The 18,511-nt window shown below is 36.7% G+C and overlaps 1 protein-coding gene across 1 annotated transcript in view; it reads left to right on the top strand.

Annotated features, from left to right (window-relative positions):
* The first annotated feature begins 2,669 nt into the window (after window positions 1–2,669).
* ITPR2 (inositol 1,4,5-trisphosphate receptor type 2) overlaps window positions 2,670–18,511 on the top strand; it is a 437,650-nt gene continuing 421,808 nt past the window's right edge. Inside the window, exon 1 of the mRNA XM_011363170.2 lies at window positions 2,670–3,173. Coding sequence (XP_011361472.1) covers window positions 3,082–3,173 — 92 coding nt within the window. The 5' untranslated portion in view covers window positions 2,670–3,081. The remainder of the gene's footprint in view (window positions 3,174–18,511) is intronic.

Raw genomic sequence — 18,511 nt, 5'->3', positions numbered from 1 at the left:
TATGTTTGCCCCTTTCATCCTGATCTGACTTCTCAATCCCAACACCCGAGGAGCTCAAATATGAAGATGTGTGGGTAGAAGTAAAAGAACAGATCACGCCCCTTCCTCATGGCCATCCCATTGATCTGAGACCGTCTAGAAGAGAGATCAACATTTTAAACTGGTTTGTGAGTGTGTGTTTAACAATTGAAAGTAACGAAATCCAAGGGCTGTCCTTAGAATGTCATTAAGAAACAGAACATGTAAATTTGATTATTGCAAGGGAGTGATTTAAAAACCCATATTTTATTTGTACATCATTAAGCACACTGCTTACTAAACCAGTTACATGTTAAAAAGCTCTTCATGAAAGACTCAGTTGACAGGTAACATGAAAACCCTTTCACTTCTAGTACTGATCTGAGCATAACCAAGTGAACACTGAATATAAATTACCCTGAAAACAAGTCCGATGCAAAAGCTCTTTACTGGAATTTTACTTTTAATATAGTCAATCCAATCCTTTGGGAGTAAACACTTCAAATGTTACACTCTGTTCTACTTATTACTTCTCCCTATAGATTTTTTTAGGGCAAAGATGAGTAGGGCTTTTGCACAGGAGACTCTTTGAGTACCATTTGGTTTCTGAGCTAAGCAAATAGAAGGATAGAGGAAGGATAGAGCATAAAACCTAAGGCTGAGAAGACCCTTTTAGGAGGCTTGGCTGCTGTGGAAGGAGCCTTTGGTGGTTGGCTCACCATGTCTGCCATGCCAACACAGAAATGTGACCAGATCCAGTCCTCAGACTATATTAGATACCTCAGTGGGCAGTGAGTGGTGGGAATGGGGTTAGGGGGAAAAAAGACATTAGACTTGAGTACATGGTTGACGTTTGTACCTGTTCATTAGCCATTAGCATAAATAATCAACCACTTGTTTTGTAATGTGTTGTCCACAGATAGTAAACAAAGAAAATATGACTTTGACCAATAATTGTTGAGCATCCATTGTATGTAGGGCACAGAACTGTGCAACATGAGGAACCATAGACTATAATCCATGGATTTCTTTGATAAACAGATACCTCCATTTCCAGGGTCATCATCTTGTTCCAACTCAAGCTTTTAAACAGTTTTCCAAGTTCTTGGAGGCTCCCAACAGTAACATCATGTGTGTAATATCAGAGGCATCTCTAAGTTGCTAAATAATCTTTTCCAAAGGAGAACACAGAAGTAAAGAGAGATCTGCCAGCTGCATGGTAGGACAATGACTGGGTCCAGTTTATCTCAACACATGCAGGCTTTGCACCCACATTTCCTGGATTCTGTGTCTAACACTATTCTCTAATATCCTCCAGGCTTTCTAAACACCAACATTTGAATATTAAGCTTATTTCAATATTCAACATTTGAATATTAAATCACATATTTCATTATGTGATTGTCTCAACCAAAACCATTTTTGACCCATAAGACACTCTTGAACCGTAAATTTAAACTTAAATTTAAATTTAAATTTAGTCAGTTGCATAGTTTGGCACACACTCCTCTGCACGACTTGAGTTTCTTTACCTTTCTTCAAACCTTGCTTTGTGGGGATTGCTTAGGTCACAGTCTTTGGGTAGGTAGGGAGTGTTATAACTGCAGCTCAGAGAGCTTTCCCTCTCTGGGTCTTGCGGAAAGGCAGAGCAAAATGATTCTAAAATGATATTCTAAGATGAGGGCTACAAAAGCAACAGAGAAGGTGTGGAAACGTGTCCAGCCACCGGTTTCATTTATGATAGCTGGAGCTTTAAGAGTCAGCAGCTTTAAAAGTAAACAAACGAAGATTGTTAGTGAGGCAGTGACAGTGGTCTCTGGGGAGCTAGAAGGTTAAACTTGGGTTTGGAGTTTACAAGAGGCGCAGCCTTGGAGGCTTAAGAGAAGGTTCACAGCCAACCGTTGGCTACGAAAATTGTTAGCTCGGTCAAGCGATGTTTTCCGCCACGGAGGATGGCCTCCACCTGGACATCTGCTGACAGGTCAAGTTTCACTAACGCCATCATACTTGAGACAAAAACCAAAACTACATACTCTAAATAGAAACCTACCTACCTTCTGTCCTTCCTCCCTCCTTTCCTTCTCCCCTCCCTCCTTTCGCCCCTTATTTTCTTTATTATGTATTTATATTTTATTTCTACTTTTTCCCTTTACTTCAACACCTTCCTCTCCCTTAGTGACCAAATTAGCTACCCCTAAATATCTACCCACCCTACCCTGACTCCTCTTTGGTTCCTCCAGGCGTATCGCTGATTCACACCACCGCTCCCGTCCTTTACGCCCGCCCATCTCCAGTTCTGTCTCACTGGCTCCTGCAGTCTCCGGGAAAGCGTCTCGGCCCAGCCATCCTTCGCTTTCCTAGGCGTGGACTGTCGCACCCCAGGTCTAGCCTCTCCTGGGTAGCTATACTGCTCAACCTCCCTGGCTCCGGGCCCCCGCCGCCCCTCCAGCGCCTCCCCGTGTTCCATTCGCGCACGGGTCCAAGCGGCCACCGCCGCGGCTTCCCGGGTGGCCGGGCCTGCCCCGAGTGCCCCGCCCCGGCCCAGCTCCGCCCCCTGCCGCCGCTCCCTGATTGGCCTCCCGCCCCGGGCTCTTCTCCTCCCCTTCGCTCAATGGGCACCGCCACCTGGTCCAAAAATTCCCCCGGGGGCACCAAGGGGCTCTGCAGCCACTAGCTCCCTCTCGGTGGCGGTGACGGCTACGGCAGGGCGCAGAGAAGGGAGGGGGCGAGGAGGAGGTGGGAGGAGGAGGAGGAGCAAAGGTGTTGGAGAGAAAACTTCTGAAAGGAACAGGAAACCTGCCGCGGCGGCGGCGGCGGCGGCTCTTGGGGTGCCCGGGCTGCGCACGTCGCGGGGTGTCTGCGGCTGCGGCGTCGCTCCTGGCCGGCTCTCCCGGCGCGCGGCAGAACTGAGCCCGACACTCGGTCGCTCGGGCCGTGCCCTCCGCCGCCGCTCTTGGCGTTGCAGCCGTGGGCTCCGTTCAGCCCCTGCGGTGGCGGCTCCCGGGAGAGGGCGGCGAGGGCGCAGAGAAGAGGAAGGACGTCTACTTTGGAGCATGAAGCAGCATGTCTGATAAAATGTCCAGCTTCCTCTACATAGGGGACATCGTGTCCCTGTACGCGGAGGGCTCGGTCAACGGCTTCATCAGCACCCTGGGGTAAGCCGGGGCGGGCTGGGCAGCGCCGGCGCTCTGTCTCCGCGGAGCCCATCCCTGTCCCTCCACGCGCCTCCGCGTCCTCCGGCTCTCGCCGAGCGCGGCCCGGCCGCTGGGCAGCGTCTGCGCCCGCGGACAGCGCTGTGCCCTCGGCTCGATCGCTCGCAGGAAGCTGCCCCGAGAGGCAAGACTTTCTCAGCAACTTCATAATCAGAAACTCAGAGACACATCCGAAAAGGAGGAAGTGATTCAAAAACCCTGAGACAGGCCCGGCGAAGAAGTCTTCGCTGGCTTCTCCATGGGTTGTTTTGATTACAATGTTTGTTTTCCCTTAAAGGTAAAACAACACATCTCTCCCCATCTTTTCTCGCTACCGCTCTTGGCCTATGTCTCTCTGAGCCGGGTTTGTAAGAGAAGGCGATATAAGTTCGTGGCCCTGGACATGAAACTCAAGCGAAGTGTTGAGCCAGAATGTGGCTTTGCCCTACGGGAGCAGCTCCCCATGCCCTCTCTTCGCTGAAGTAATTTCCTTTTGGCCTTGCCAAACCTGGACTCACCCCGCGGTCGGGGCAGCCTACGAGCCTCCTTAACGCAGGGACCCTCCGAGATCTTGGCCTCCCGGGTGCTTGAACTCAGACCTGCTTTCTCCACTTCCCGGGCCTTGGCCCACTGAAATGCTAAACCTCTCCTGGAATTCAGCCAAGTGTAGTGCTCTTGAAGTTCAAATTGATTTATGAATGGGATACATATATATGCACACATATCCATACAGACAGTGTGCTAGATGGTTAACTGAGCTTGCCTTGATTATTAGTATTTTCTGTCTTGATTGAGAATACTACCTCGCAGTTTAAATGCACACTGCAATATATTTGATGTGCATGGTTTTTTTTTTTTTTTGTTACTTCATGGTCACAGCACCATAGACTTCTCACTCAGAGGATTCAGGCTGTAGAACTGCTGTTTCTGCTCATGGCTGGTCACTGTTTTCTGCTGTTAGGTTTTAGGGTACATGACTTAACATGCGGTGTCCCTGGACCGTGACTTCCAGCTATGTGATAACGGAGTGGTGCCTACTTAACAGAAGGCGTGGATGTCACTAGAACTTCCATTGTTTCTGTTATTTGTGCATCTCCCCAAGTGGGTGAAAAAAGGAAGGTAGATTTAATCTCTTTAAGATCCATGTTATTTACTTGTGAAAATGAAGCATGGAGGAAAAAAGTGGCAAGTGCTTATGCTGAGTTTGTAAATCATGAACTACCATTTGTTTCTGAGAGAATTCATAGTGTAAGTTCAGTTTTTGGGTCCCCAACAGCATTTTGCAGATGTACTCTGCTTCATTTCACCCCTCCCCTTCATAGAGTCTCTCTTAGTGTGTAATGAGGTAGTTAAGCAGGGGGTGCTTCAGAGCCCAAAGCTCCTGGTTAAATCCTGGCTTTTCCACCTGTGAACCTTATGACCTGGGGCAAATTACGTAATCCATCTGTATCTCAGTTTCTTCAGATCTCGAAAACAGGAATAATAATGGTTTCTATCTCAGAGCCTTGTGGTGAGAAAGAGTAAATTAATATATGTAAAGTATCTGGTACTTAATAAGCACTTACATAAAGTGTTAACTGTGAGCAATAGTTATATACTTGAGGCAAGATAATAAAAAGGATTAGGAATAGAGTATCAAACCTAGATAAAAGGTCATGTTTCTGTAGTGTCTTATTCAGCAAAGCTATATGTATGGTTAACTATATACATATGACTTTAGATGGGAAGTCAGGAAGCTACAACTTTAGCAGTTGTGGAGTCTGTCCTGCTCATTTTAGAGATACAGAAACTGAGGGGAAGAGAAATAAAGAGAATTACTCAAGAAACAGAGGATATTAATGTCAAAGTTGGAACTGTAACTATGTCTCTAGATTCCCAGCCAAGTGAGAGTTTCTTTGGTTACACACGGTAATCTTTAAGACTTCAATAAAAAATAAGCTTGACCTTTCATATAGCACATATGTTTGCATAAATATTTCTTATTTGTATTCAGTATTTCTTGCTGGTGTTTTGAATGTTGAGTTTCCTTAGAATGTGTTTGTTAAAAATAACAATTATTTTTCTGTTAACAGTCTTGTCGAGGTTAATATGACAAGACTTCTGTGCAGCTGATTCTAAGGTGAGGTAGGACCTCTAAAAATGCTGCTATTGGAAAGCTCGGTGCTTTGATTAGATAGTCTTTTTCTTGAACCTATGGAACCACATTACCCTAAGATTTTTAGGAGTTATAAAGCTCACAGAGACATGGCCATGCCACATGAAATGTTATCTAGGCAGAGTAGCATCACCTACTTTATTAGCTTAGAAGGCAATTGATAGATACTTATTTTGCAATCAAAGGAGCATGGTAGTTATTATTTTCTATTATATAGTTGTAAGGTAATTATTTATACACTTTCAGTATCAGAGAGTGCATAATTCTAGTTGAATTTCCTTGCTCTTCTGTTAGTTAGAGATCTTACTGTCCTAGGTGCTAATTAGCTATATGATCTTGTTCATGTCATTTATTCTCTTTTCATGTCAGCTCGGCTTTCTGGAGACTAAGAAGGAGAGTATATGCTATACCCACCTCCCTGGGGTATTATAAAAATGAATGAAAGAGACAAATGAGCCCGATTTTTTTTTTTTTTTTTTTTTTAGTAAGTTGCTAGGAAACATTATACCTATTTTTGTGGTCCTTAAATTTCTTCAAAAGGTTTGTGGATTTTTAAAGTGAATTGCGAGCTGGATTGGAGATATTAGCATTATATCTATTTAGCCAAAATAGTTTGTTCCACTGTAATATTAGAAAAGCCAAAAATTAGACTTAAATTTTCTGATTCTTATTTGCTCTTTGACACTTTTGAGAGCACTATGGTTTTCAAAATTCAACTTAAGAGGGTAGTTAACGAGAACTGAGTTTACACAGCATTTTAAGGTAATAGATATATATGTGCAAGTCAATTGTTTGATTTTAGTATTTAATGTGTAAATAAGTTCAGGAGGATATGCATTGTTATTATTTAGCTTTAGAGAATTTTTGCAGTAAGGTAACACATTTTTCAGCTGGAAAAATACTGGGTTCACTGTATTAGAGTTTAGCAGGCCTATTTTAGAGGCCTTAAACTAAATGTGGCAGGATTTTCTTAGGTTCTGTGACCTAGCTTTTAAGTTTGATTTTTCAGTCTATGAGAAATTAGAATGCCCCAGTTTCAAAGATTTGCATTTCCCCTTTTTCCTTCAGTTATTCTTTAACGAGTATTTCCCTGATGTTTCTGAATCTTGAATCGTTGCTAACTGAAGTAGAGTTTGTGTAAGTACAAAAGGGGTCTGCTTTATATTTTCTAACTTAATTTTTCATCTAAATATCTATTTAAGGCATAGTTATAGTCACTTAAGAAAAACTGCTTTAAATCTTATTGAATGAAGATGGTGATATGTTTTAAATAAATGATTTATTTGCTACTGGTACATTTTTGGGTTATACTTTTCATTTTTCTTTTATAAGGTAAGGAGGAAGTTTTGGAATATACTTTATAATTTCATATGCAGTGTTAATTGTCCCTTCCCACTACCTCCATTTTCTTTATACTAAGATTTATTTCCCCGCTCCTTGCCACATCTGATATTTCATATTTCTGAGTATATCAGCTTGATCACTGGTCAGGTACTACGCAGTGGGAGTGAGCAGAATTTCCAGGATGAGTGGGATAGTAGAATAAGTAAAAGGTATATAATTCCTTCATTGTCTATTCTCTGTGTGTTTGAGAGGTTGATAAATGACAAGTGTGCATATATGTATTTGCATGTATGTGTGTCTGTCTATGTATGTTTAAGTGATTGCTGCCTTTGGCTTGAGGTTTCTTCTCAGGATCTACCAAGGATCAACACTCTCTAGTTAAGGTCTCAGAAAACTGTCAGGCAATCACGTATTGATGCAGTGACTGCAAAGCATCGTAATAGTCACATGAGGCACAATGAGGCTTCATTCAATGACTGACTGCATATATGATGGTGGTCCCAGAAGATTATAATGGAGCTGAAATCCCTATCACCTAGTGACTTCTTAACCATGGTAACAACTCAGCGCACCACATTACTCATGTTTGTAGTGCTGCTGGTGTGAACAAACCTACTGTACAGTAGTAGGCTATTCCATCTAGGTTTGTGTAAGTACACTCTATGATGCTCATATGATGACAGAATCGCTTAACTGCACAATTCTAACTGTATCCTTGTCGTTAAGTGGCTCATGACTATAGTGTCTTAGCCAGAATGACGAAAGATTGGGGCCCTTATTTTTGCCTACTGCTTGATTTTGGCCAATTCAGTGACCTTCTCAATTTCTTTGTTTCCATGTTCAAAGAGGGACATCAGGTATGGTGATGGGGATTGGGTCACATGGTTTATAATTCTGACTTAATTCTTCAGATGAACAAAAGTGTGTAAATGCTTACATTTTATTGTTCCGAATTATTATCCCTTGAATTTCCCTTCCTGATCTTTTTTCTGCTTAAACTTTTTGATAACTAAATGTTTGTGGATTTATTATTACCTTTTCTTTTTACTTAATTATGCTGTTCTTATTATAGTTTTAAAAGTCTTTCTCTTAATAGGACAGTTTGATCAATAAAGAGTCATAGATGAAGCAAAGAATGTTTATTGTCAGCTTTTGTTTTTACATAATTCATTAGTTATCTATATCTTTCAAATAGAACCCTTCCAAGTAACAACCATAATTTTTGGCTATAACTAGGTATATGAACTTAGCTTTGTTTTGACTAAGACATATGTTATTATAATAAAAATATCTAAAAATCCATTGGACATTTGCATATATGTTTAGTGGAGAATATTGAGTTGTTTGAAAAGTCTAAGGGTTAGTAGCATCATGTTATGGAACTTGAAGTCAGCTTAATTTAAGTACAAAGACAGTTTCTGAAGTGGTGAACATAAAGTCTATTTTAAACTGAAAGGTTGACTGTTTTTTAAACTTAGAAGTCATTCCATAAATAACACTGCAGCTTCTAGACCCTCTGTTGGAGAACTCAGGTAAACAACCATACCTCCTCAGTGCCTCTGATGCTTGTCTTCGGTTGAGTAGAGTTCAGAGACAACTGCTTGGTCTCATTCTAAATTTTTGTTAATAGGTAGAGGTTTCAATAATCACATTTTCCCTTAGGAACTGTTCTTGTACAGATAGTACGTGGATAACTATTACAGATAATAGACAATATTATAGATGCAAACTTTAAAATTTAAATTTTAGGCACAGGATGTGGCTTCAAATATAAATATAGAAGAAGAAATAACAGTGGACTTTTATGACAAATTTAGAGCATAATAACATAAGAATAAATTTTCCTTTTTTTTTTTTACATCAGATTCGGCGATGGATACTCACACTAAATTATAATTATAGTAGTGAAACTTTAATGATCATTTACTTATTTATTCATTTATTTAATGTATAAAACTGTGCCTTTCAAATGTGTCGATACCTTTTTTTATGGTTATCTTTCTGGTTACAGATTTAGGTGGGAAAGTTTTCAATATATGACTTTAAGAAACCATAATTCTAATTAAAAATATATAACATAAGACACATGGAAAATAGTGAAAGAAAATAGAACACCATGTTAATAGTGTTGACATTGCATGATGAATAGATGGGTGATTTTAATTTTTACACTGCACATATTTTTCAGATTCTATATATGTTTCATTAATTAGACATCTATTACTTTTATATTCAGGAAAGTTAACTACAATGAAAATAATGTTTTTAAGGATTCTTCAATTTCTTATTACTGTTAATCAACAATATTTATTTTAAAAAGCATAAATAAAGCATTTTCCTGGTCATGGTCAGTGGAGGAAAACCACAAACTAGGAAATTGCATGTTACTTAAATAGATGGTCATACATTTACTAAAAAAAAAATTTATTCCTGGTTATTATTGGTCTTTTAAAATGTATTATGGAAAGTGTTTGTCTGGTCAGCAATGCTGAGCAATTATGAATGATTGATTTAACTTATGCGGCATATATATAGTCTGTTTAATTTTAGAAGTCTGTTTACATGTGTAAGAAGTATATACATTAGCATGGCTGACTTGTCCATTTTAGTGATCTTAGTACTCACTATGATACTTTTATTGTCTGAATTAGTTTCTATAGGCATTAGTTTGTGAGTGCGTGTGTGTGTGTGTGTGTGTGTGTGTGTGTGTGTGTATGCGCATGTGATTAAATCAAGTGATTGTTTTTTTTATTGAATATCTTTGAAGTAGGTGGATTAGCTCTTTCAAAATTCAAATCAATAATCGGTTAACAATAGCTATTTTATAGTTTATACTAACAAACACCCACAGATCTCCAACCTTTAATTAAGAATAAGTTGAATGATCAGGTTATTCAGAAAAAATTTAATCTTAAAATTGAAAACGTGTTCATACCATAAATCAAATCCATGTGATGTTTCTGGTGATGTGGTTTGTACTGGAGCATGCTACAGACTGAATCATTGATTCACTCAATAAATATTTAATTTACTCAACAAATATGTGCTGGGATACAGTATGAAGAGATGCCAGATATTAAGCTGTATTTTATTATTATCTCAAAAAATCAAACTTTATTTGAGAATTTGTAGTATGACACTTGGCTAGTCTCTATGGGAGACATAAAGGCATTTGACACCTTTGCTCTCAGTATTGTAAATGCCACAAGATAAGGAACAGACTCTGTCTTTTTAATCCTTGTATGTTCAACACCTCACAGAATTTCTGGTACATAGTAGATGTTTAATAAATAATTGTGAAATCAATGTAGTAGTTATTTAGTAATGGAGATAAGACCAGTATTGAATAACCACAACATAAAGCATTTTTTTTTTTTCAAATGCCATAATGATGATTGAAGACAGTATCATAGGGAGCCAGAAGAGGATTCTTTCTCTCAGGTTGTTATTAACTGGGGAGGGCTTCAAGGAGGAGGTGGTATTTGAGCTGAATTTTGAAGGATCATTAAGATGGCTATTTGTCTCAATTCTATACCAATAATTTGATCACATATTCTTGGTACTTTTTTCTTTCATTGGAAAAAAAATCGATGAACTTTTATTCTCCATTCTAATAGCTCCAAAGAAATAAAGCTAAGTATTTGTTATTATTGGGATATGCAAAAACAGAAGACAAAATCTAAGAATACATTTTATGTTTACTTACCAAATGCGAGAACTTTAAATTAGATTCAGAACCTCTGAGTTTATTTAGACTGCTTTCAATCCTTGTTATGTACCCTGAATTTACTGATACCTGAGATAATGAGAACAGGTGTATAAAGCCCAGTCAAGAAGAAATTTGGCAATTATTTGGGAGAATTTATGCAGTGTTTCTAACTCCTTTGGATATTCCATTTTTACTTCTTTCCCCCTTGTTTCTCCCCATCCCCAATGTTTCATAGTTTTACTTTATTAATAATGAACTTAAAGTTTTATAGATCTCTAGAAGCTTTGAGAGTAAGGACAATTTTTCACCTAAAATAATTCTAAATGTTTTTGCTTCATAGTTCCTATGACTGTTCTCTCTTTCTCTCTTTCTCTCTTTCTCTATCTCTCTTTCCCTCCCTAAATTCTTCCCTCCTTTTCTCTCTCTCTATCTCCCACCCACATGATACAGAATACCTTTCTGGTATATACAGAGTTCACTATAACCTTTTGGTATTTTAACAAGTGATAAAGGCCATAGGTAGATTCCCGTGAATGCAAGGAAAGACTTAGGAAGTGAGCAAAGAATTTATAATCATATCTAAATTCTTAGAATTCAAACTTGTATTATTGAGGTTCTATCTATTACTAAGATGTTTGAGTCACTGTTAAAATATAATAAAAACCTGTGGAAAATTATAAAATAACAGACTTTTATTATATACTAGTTATCCAAACATTTCCCCATACAGTTCTAGAGATCTTCAATTAAGTAATTCCTAGATGTTTCGCTCTCCAAGACCTTGTAGTAATGACTAATTATGAAACACTCACTAAGGGCAGACACTATTGCTTGCCACATATTATCTCTTGCTGAAAAGAAGATTCTTTAAATTATGTAAGAAATTATATAGATAATCAGAGCTAAATATAAAAGCCCCCCAAACAAACAAAAAAACAAAAACAACAAAACTGAATTAAAAAGTTGTTGATTAAGTTTTCTAGTGGCAAATAAAAGTGTATTATTTGTAAAATTTTAAGAGAATAACATGCTTTCCAACTTATGTTCCAACTCACATTTAGTTAAATTATTTGCAAGCCTTGTATTGAATTGTCTCGGAACTCTCTAAAAACAATCTATAGATATCCTGTTATCCTAATTCTTAGTATCTGATCTCAAAAGCCCAAAGGATTCGGAAAGCAAAGGATACTTATATATCACTACCTTATGGATAAAGCTTAAGAATTAAAAGATTATATTATATTAGAAGTAAATTTCTTTTGTTTATAAGGAGCAGATATCATTTTTGGATAACTTTGGCAGAGAAAGAAATTTATTACAAGGATACTGGAGGAACTCCAAAAAATTGAATGATGAGCTCAATAACTGAGCGTTAAGAAAGGCAGAAACTTGCAACTGCTGTGGGAATCTCAAAAGCAGAACCTTCTGTCTCCCTGGGCTCTGCCATTTACATGACTCAGATATAGCAATTTGTATACTGTGTGTCTTTGAAATTCTTAAATTTCCCAATAAAGAGTGATAGAGTTTGGTCCTACTTGGCTCTGCCTTCTCCTGGGGGAGTGTGATATGGAGGAAGGACAGCAAAAAGGACCTGGGCATGCGCTCAGATATCATCATGTAGTAGATAATTTAACAGTAACTACCTAATGCCTTTTAAAATAAATTGTGATAAAATACACATGACATAAAATTTGCTATCTTAACCATTTTTAAGTGTAAAACTCAGTGGCATTAAGTGTATTAACAATATGGGCCACTGTCACCTCTATCCATTTCCAGAACTTTTCCTTCATCCTAAATAGAAACTCTGTACCCTTTTGACAATAACTCCTCATCTGTCTCCCCTGCCCCCCATCCCCTTCACAGCTCCTGGCCCACTTTCTGTCTATGAATTTACCTATTCTAGGTGCCTTATATAAGTAGAGTCATATAATATTTGTTCTATTGTGTCTGGCTTAATTTTATTAATTTAATGTTTTCAAGATTTCATCCATGTTGGAGCATGTATCAGTACTCTCTATTCCTTTTTATTGCTAAATAATATTCTATTGTAAGGATTCAGCACATGGTGTTTATTCATTAGTTGATAGACATTTGAGTTGTTTCTACTTTTTGACTTTTATTAATAATGCTGTTATAAATATTTGTGTATAAGTTTCCATGTGAATATATGTGCATAATTCTTTTGGATATATACCTAGCAGTGGAATTGCTGGATCATATGGTGACATATTTAACATTTTGCCTCAGCCTTCCCTGTTCTACTTTATGTTTTTTTTCACATCATTTTATTACATACAATATATTTTATTATTTATTGTATCCAGTATTTGTCATTGTCTACCCTTGGTAGAATGTAACCTCTTTGAAGGCAGGGATCTTTCTTTTGTCACTGAATATCTCAAGGGCTTGGCTTCATAAATATTTATTGAATGAATATTTGTTGAACTAGGATATACATATTCTCAAATCTCTAAGTAGCTGTTAACATAAGTTCCTTTCTGGAAAAAAGTCAATGTAATTGTTTGTACTTATTAAATGTTTTGAGACTCCATATAATTAAAATGGATGAAAGTTATCATTGGATTTATGGTGCCATCTAATCTCGCTATAATAGGTACTTAAATAATCTCTTGGGTTATATCTCTGCACCTGCCCAGCCCAACATCTGATAAAACTTACAGTCTGGAAAAAGTAACTCTATAGCTTTATTTAATGGTTTACGCGTTATAGCCACATTAAAGAAAAATTGATATTTCTGAAAGTTTAGCTTTGTTTTTACATGTGAGAGTAAATTTGTAAGCATTTTGTGAGACCATTTTTTAATTGAGATCAGCCCTTCTTTTTGGTGGATAATATATAAAACATCCAGGAAAACATTTTGTACTATAACTGTTATTGGCAGAAAAGTTTAGTTGGAAATAATTTGCAAATACGAAACCAGAGAGTAGTTGTGAAATTTATAGAACTTAAGAAATATGTAAGTGGACATATGACAAGTTGTTATTTTTCTTTTTGAAAATTAGGAATGTGTCTCGAAAAGGATAGGCATGTAAATATAGGCTGAGGAGAACAAATGGCCAGTATTTTTGCTCTTCATTAATTGTATTCTATCTATTGACTAAGTCTGTTATAATGTGTTTTGACTCAAGCTCATTCCAAAAGATACATGTTTGGTTCTTCTCTTTTAAAACTTTTAATTTTCCAGTATTATTATTCACTCTTATTCTTGGAATCCTCATTGGTAGCGATGTACAAATGAGAACTTCTTTGAGAGTATATTTGTATATTGTACAGAGAAATAAAGTGAAAAGTGTAGGTATGTACAAATTACAAAATAATTTAAAATATTTTAAAACAACCGCATTCTATTCCCTTTAGTTCTAACATGCTATAATTCTCTATGATAGATATTTTAAAATGTAATACCTTTAGGAAAGAAATTTTGAGATGAAAGATACCAAATATTATCAAAGTTTGTTTCATTTTTGTAACATCCAAATCAATCCAGTTGAAATATATTATATCAAGTAGAGATAGTGGCTTAATAAAATCTATTACCCAAATCACCAAATGCAGTTACATTAGAAATTCAAAGTAAGTTAATGATTTAAAGACTAGTTACTTGTGTTTGACTAAAATGTTCAAGGTCATTGCTAATATCAAGGACATAACTACTTAAACATTTGCATTTTAAGTAGATTTTTGGCTTCAACCATGCTTTGAGAGGGTAATTTCAGTTGTGGTTTAAGCAGGGAAGGTAAAAAAAGGAATTTTGTTGTATTCAGGGCTCTGTACTAGTGGCTAGGAATGGTAAATATTGTGACATTTCAAGTCAAATCAAGACTCATTGTCACTGAAGGTGCTGGTTATTTAAAACTTTACTAAATCCATTTCTAGGATTGATAACATGTGAGAAAAGGGCCTTTATTTACCTTTCTTCCCTATTTACCTGGCAGGACATGATTTATTAGATGAGTTCCAGTTCTAAATCTATGTGAGAAATGAGCCTTCTTTCCTGATCAGTACAAATGAAGTCACTGTTAACCTGTTAGGGTGAAACCAAGTGCTTATTGCCAAAGTCTTAGCTGCTAGAGAATCACTCAGTCTTTAAAAATATGATCAAATTACAAGTACAAAAATACTTTGTTAATTATTGGAGAATCTGAATAAAAAATTGTTGAGGTAAATTGTCATGTAGAAATTTTAAGAGACAGCAATAGTTTAGCAATAGATAATAAATTAGTTTAGCAATAGATACCCCTAAAATTATACTATAAACATTTTCTAAAAAAGTAGATCAACATTCATACTGTACATTTGTTCAACAAAGAAGTTGTGATTAATATAATAAACTAAAGAATATCAGCCATATCATTTAGTTTGAATCTTAATTTATTTAGAAAAATGCTTATTAATTTCAATATATCAGAGACTACTAGTTATTTCTTCTAATTCATTTTTTCCTTCTTCCATACTTGAGTTTATGAGTGCCCAGAATAAAGACCACATTTCCCAGCCTCCCTTGCAGCCAGGTGTGGCCACAGACTATACTTTGTGTTTGGACCTTCAAAGGAAGCTTTTACTGCCCTCCTGCCTCTAATCCATGCTCATCCCATTCAGCTATTTGTAATAAGGGCAGGGAAGAATCCATCTTGAACCATGCTGATGAGGCCAATACATTAAGAATAAGAGAGCATGAAGAAATGAACTGGCTTTTTGGACATTCTCAAATCCTGGCTCTACTATAATCTAACAGAAGATAAAACTAGATGTGAGCAAACAAGAGCCAGATCATATATTCCCCATTAAGCAATGTGAACCCATTGAAGGATTTTAGGCTGGAGAATAAAATAAGTTTTGCTCTGGGAAGATCAGACAGTAGTAAAGAGAAAGAATGTAGAAGAAGGCTGCAAATGGTAGGCATGGAAGGAATCAGGGTAATACATGAAGGCAGTCTGAATCAAGCCACTGTAGTGGGGATAAAAAGTAGCTTTCATCAGAATCATCCAAGGGATAAAGTCTTTGTTTAGTGTTTCACTTTAGACCTAAAAACAATTTATGGCTTAAAATATTCATTGTTACTTTTCAGGCTTCATTACTTTTAAAAATGGAACATATAGACTTGAAAGAAATTTCTCTTTCATTTGCTTACATTTGGATAAAATGTCTTTAAGCCCAGCATAATTTCCTGCTTTCCAGAGTTCTGAGATACAAGCCTCATCTTGTACCATGCTCCCTTCCTCCCGCTCTCTGCTTCAGGCACAATGCCTGTTTTTCTTTTCTTTTCTTTTTTTTTTTCTTTTTCATTGCACAACCTTTCTGAGCTCCCTCTTACCACAGGACCTTTTCACATACTTTTTCCTCTGTCTGGTAGACTTCCCCTCTTAACCTCCATGCTTTTCACTTAAATAACACCAATTTATTATTCAGATTTCAGCTCCGTGACTCACCTTCAGTGAACTTTTCCTGGTGTCCCAGACTGTGTGAGTTCCTTTGGCTTTATGTGTGCTCATACAGCACTGTATTTTTTTTACCTTAAAGGATTTTATCACAGTTGTAGTTTTAATTTTACTTCTGTTTCTATGATTATTGGATTATGTTTGTTTCTCCCACTGGAGTTTAAACTCTGTAAGATTAGTGACTATGTTCACAGCTATGTCCCTAATGCATTGCAGAGTATCTGTCACATAGTAGTACTCAAGAAATATGTTGAATGAATGAATAATACTTTAGCACAATGGTTTAAGAGGATGGGTTTTTGATTCAGACAAAGCTGATTTCAATTATAGTTCCACTCTTATCGTATGATCTTTGTAAGTTAGTACTGAGAGCCTCAATTTCTTTATCTATTAAGTGGGATTATTGCTTATAGTATTACTAGGATGATTAATGGCAATTGACGTATGTAAAACACTTAGTAAGCACCAGGCCCTTAGCATCAGGTACTTAAGTTTAAATAGGTGGAAACCATTATTATTATTATTATTATTACTACTACTACTACTACTATTATTATATCTGAAAAATCAGCATGAGTGTCTTTGGAAGCTCGGCCGACATCATATTGCATCGATGTTAAAAATTCTGCCGTATTATGTTTATAGAATTTTGCAGTAAACCAGTTTTTAAGCTGGTATTTGTTTATTAGGCTGTTGAAAGGCATACTGCCTTATCGATTATTTATTTTGGTTTGGTCTTTTTCTCCCTTCCTTACTTTGATAATGCATGTTACTAAATTGCAGGCACTTATATTTATCTTTTATTAGTGATTTGATGCATGCTTTCCTTTGATGTAATGCAAACACCTGAGCTGTATCAACATTAATAATAAGCTTAGAATTGTTTGGCATATCCATACAATACCTTCCTTGACTAGAATTTTCAAGTCTTGCTACATTTTAAAGCCAATGTGTTATTTTAGTTGCTAACATTTATCTCCTACAAGAATATAGAGGTAAAAGAAAACAATTTTGTTTTATTTATTGAGGCAAAACAAATGTTTGCTTTGGCGCCATTAGAATAGAGGTTTTTCACTAATTTCCACTGGGCAGCCAGCTGGTGCTACTGTCCTTTCTGTGAAGTTTCCTATTGGCCAAGAATTCCAATTGAACTTCTGTTACTCTTAGGGGGATTAGTAAAAATATTTATCTAATGTGGATAATTAATCAGTTTACAAATAAACAAATTTGTATAGGACAGTCTTGTCATATTTTAAACTGACTGATCAAGTCACCATGGTTACTTCTCTTGGAAATACTAATGATTTCTAGATAAAATAATAGGGATCCAAAAGGAATAGAGAATGTATCTTGCTCGTTCTTCTTAGATATACCTAATGAACAAAAATTATTTAGGCTCTAATCTTCTTTTAGTTATGCTATAAAAGGAGATTTTACTATTTACTGGAACCTTGGAGTATATATGCATGTGTGTGTGTGTGTGTGTGTGCATGTATGTATTATATATATAAACTATTGAAGAACCCTTGAAAATTAAAGCACTAAAAGCACTTTTTAAAAAGTACTTTGCAGTCAACAACAACAAAAAAATCCCATTAAAAAATGGGCAGAAGACCTGAGCAGATATTTCTCCAAAGAGGAAATGCAGATGGCCAATAGACATATGAAAAGATGCTCAAGGTCACTAATAATCAGAGAAATGCAAATTAAAATCACAATGAGATATCACCTCACACCTGTCGAATGGCTATCATCAATAATCAAAGAACAACAAGGGTTGGCAAGGATGTGGAGAAAAAGGAATCCTCATACACTGTTGGGGGGATTGCAAATTGGTATAGCCGCTATGGAAAACAGTCTGGAGATTCCTCGAAAACTTGAAAATAGATCTACCTTTTGACCCAGCAATCGTACTTGTGGGTATTTATCCAAAGAAAACCAAAACAATAATTTGTAAAGATCTGTGCATCCCTATGTTCATGGCAGCACAAATTACAATAGCCAAGATATGGAAGCAACAGGTGACTGGATAAATAAGTTATGGTTCGTATATACAATGGAATATTACTCAGCCATTACAAAAAAATGAAATCCTACCATTCGCAATGACATGAATAGACCTAGAGGTTACTATGCTGAGTGAAATAAGTCAGACAGAGAGATAAATACCATATGATTTCATTTAATATGTGGAACCTAAGGAACAAAAAGAACAAACTAATCAAAAACAGACTCACAAATATAGAGGACAATCTGGTGATGGCCAGATGAGAGGGGCGTTTGGGGGCTGAAAGAAAGAGATGAAGGGTTATAGAGGTACAAATTAGTAGTTGATAGATGGTCACAGGGATGGGGAGCACGGCATAGGGAATGCAGTTAGCATTAATGTAATGCCTAGGTGTAGAGCCAGAGGAGGGAAAGCAATTAGGGGGATCGTTTATAAACTACATAAAGGTCTAACCAATATACCGTATAATTGGAACTAATAATAAAATAAAATAAAATAAAAAAGTACTTTGCAAACTCTTGTTTAAAAATTTCTCTATGAGATGATATTTCTTTTCGGCTAACATAAATTCCTTATAGTACAGCTTATGTCAGTTTGCTATTTCTAGTCATATTGGAGTAACTG

The sequence above is a fragment of the Pteropus vampyrus genome, unplaced genomic scaffold (genome assembly GCF_000151845.1).
Source record: "Pteropus vampyrus isolate Shadow unplaced genomic scaffold, Pvam_2.0 Scaffold82, whole genome shotgun sequence".
In the NCBI taxonomy this organism is placed as follows: Eukaryota; Metazoa; Chordata; class Mammalia; order Chiroptera; family Pteropodidae; genus Pteropus; species Pteropus vampyrus.
The sequence above is the reverse complement of the archived record's forward strand: the minus strand, read 5'-3'. Positions and strand labels throughout refer to the sequence as shown.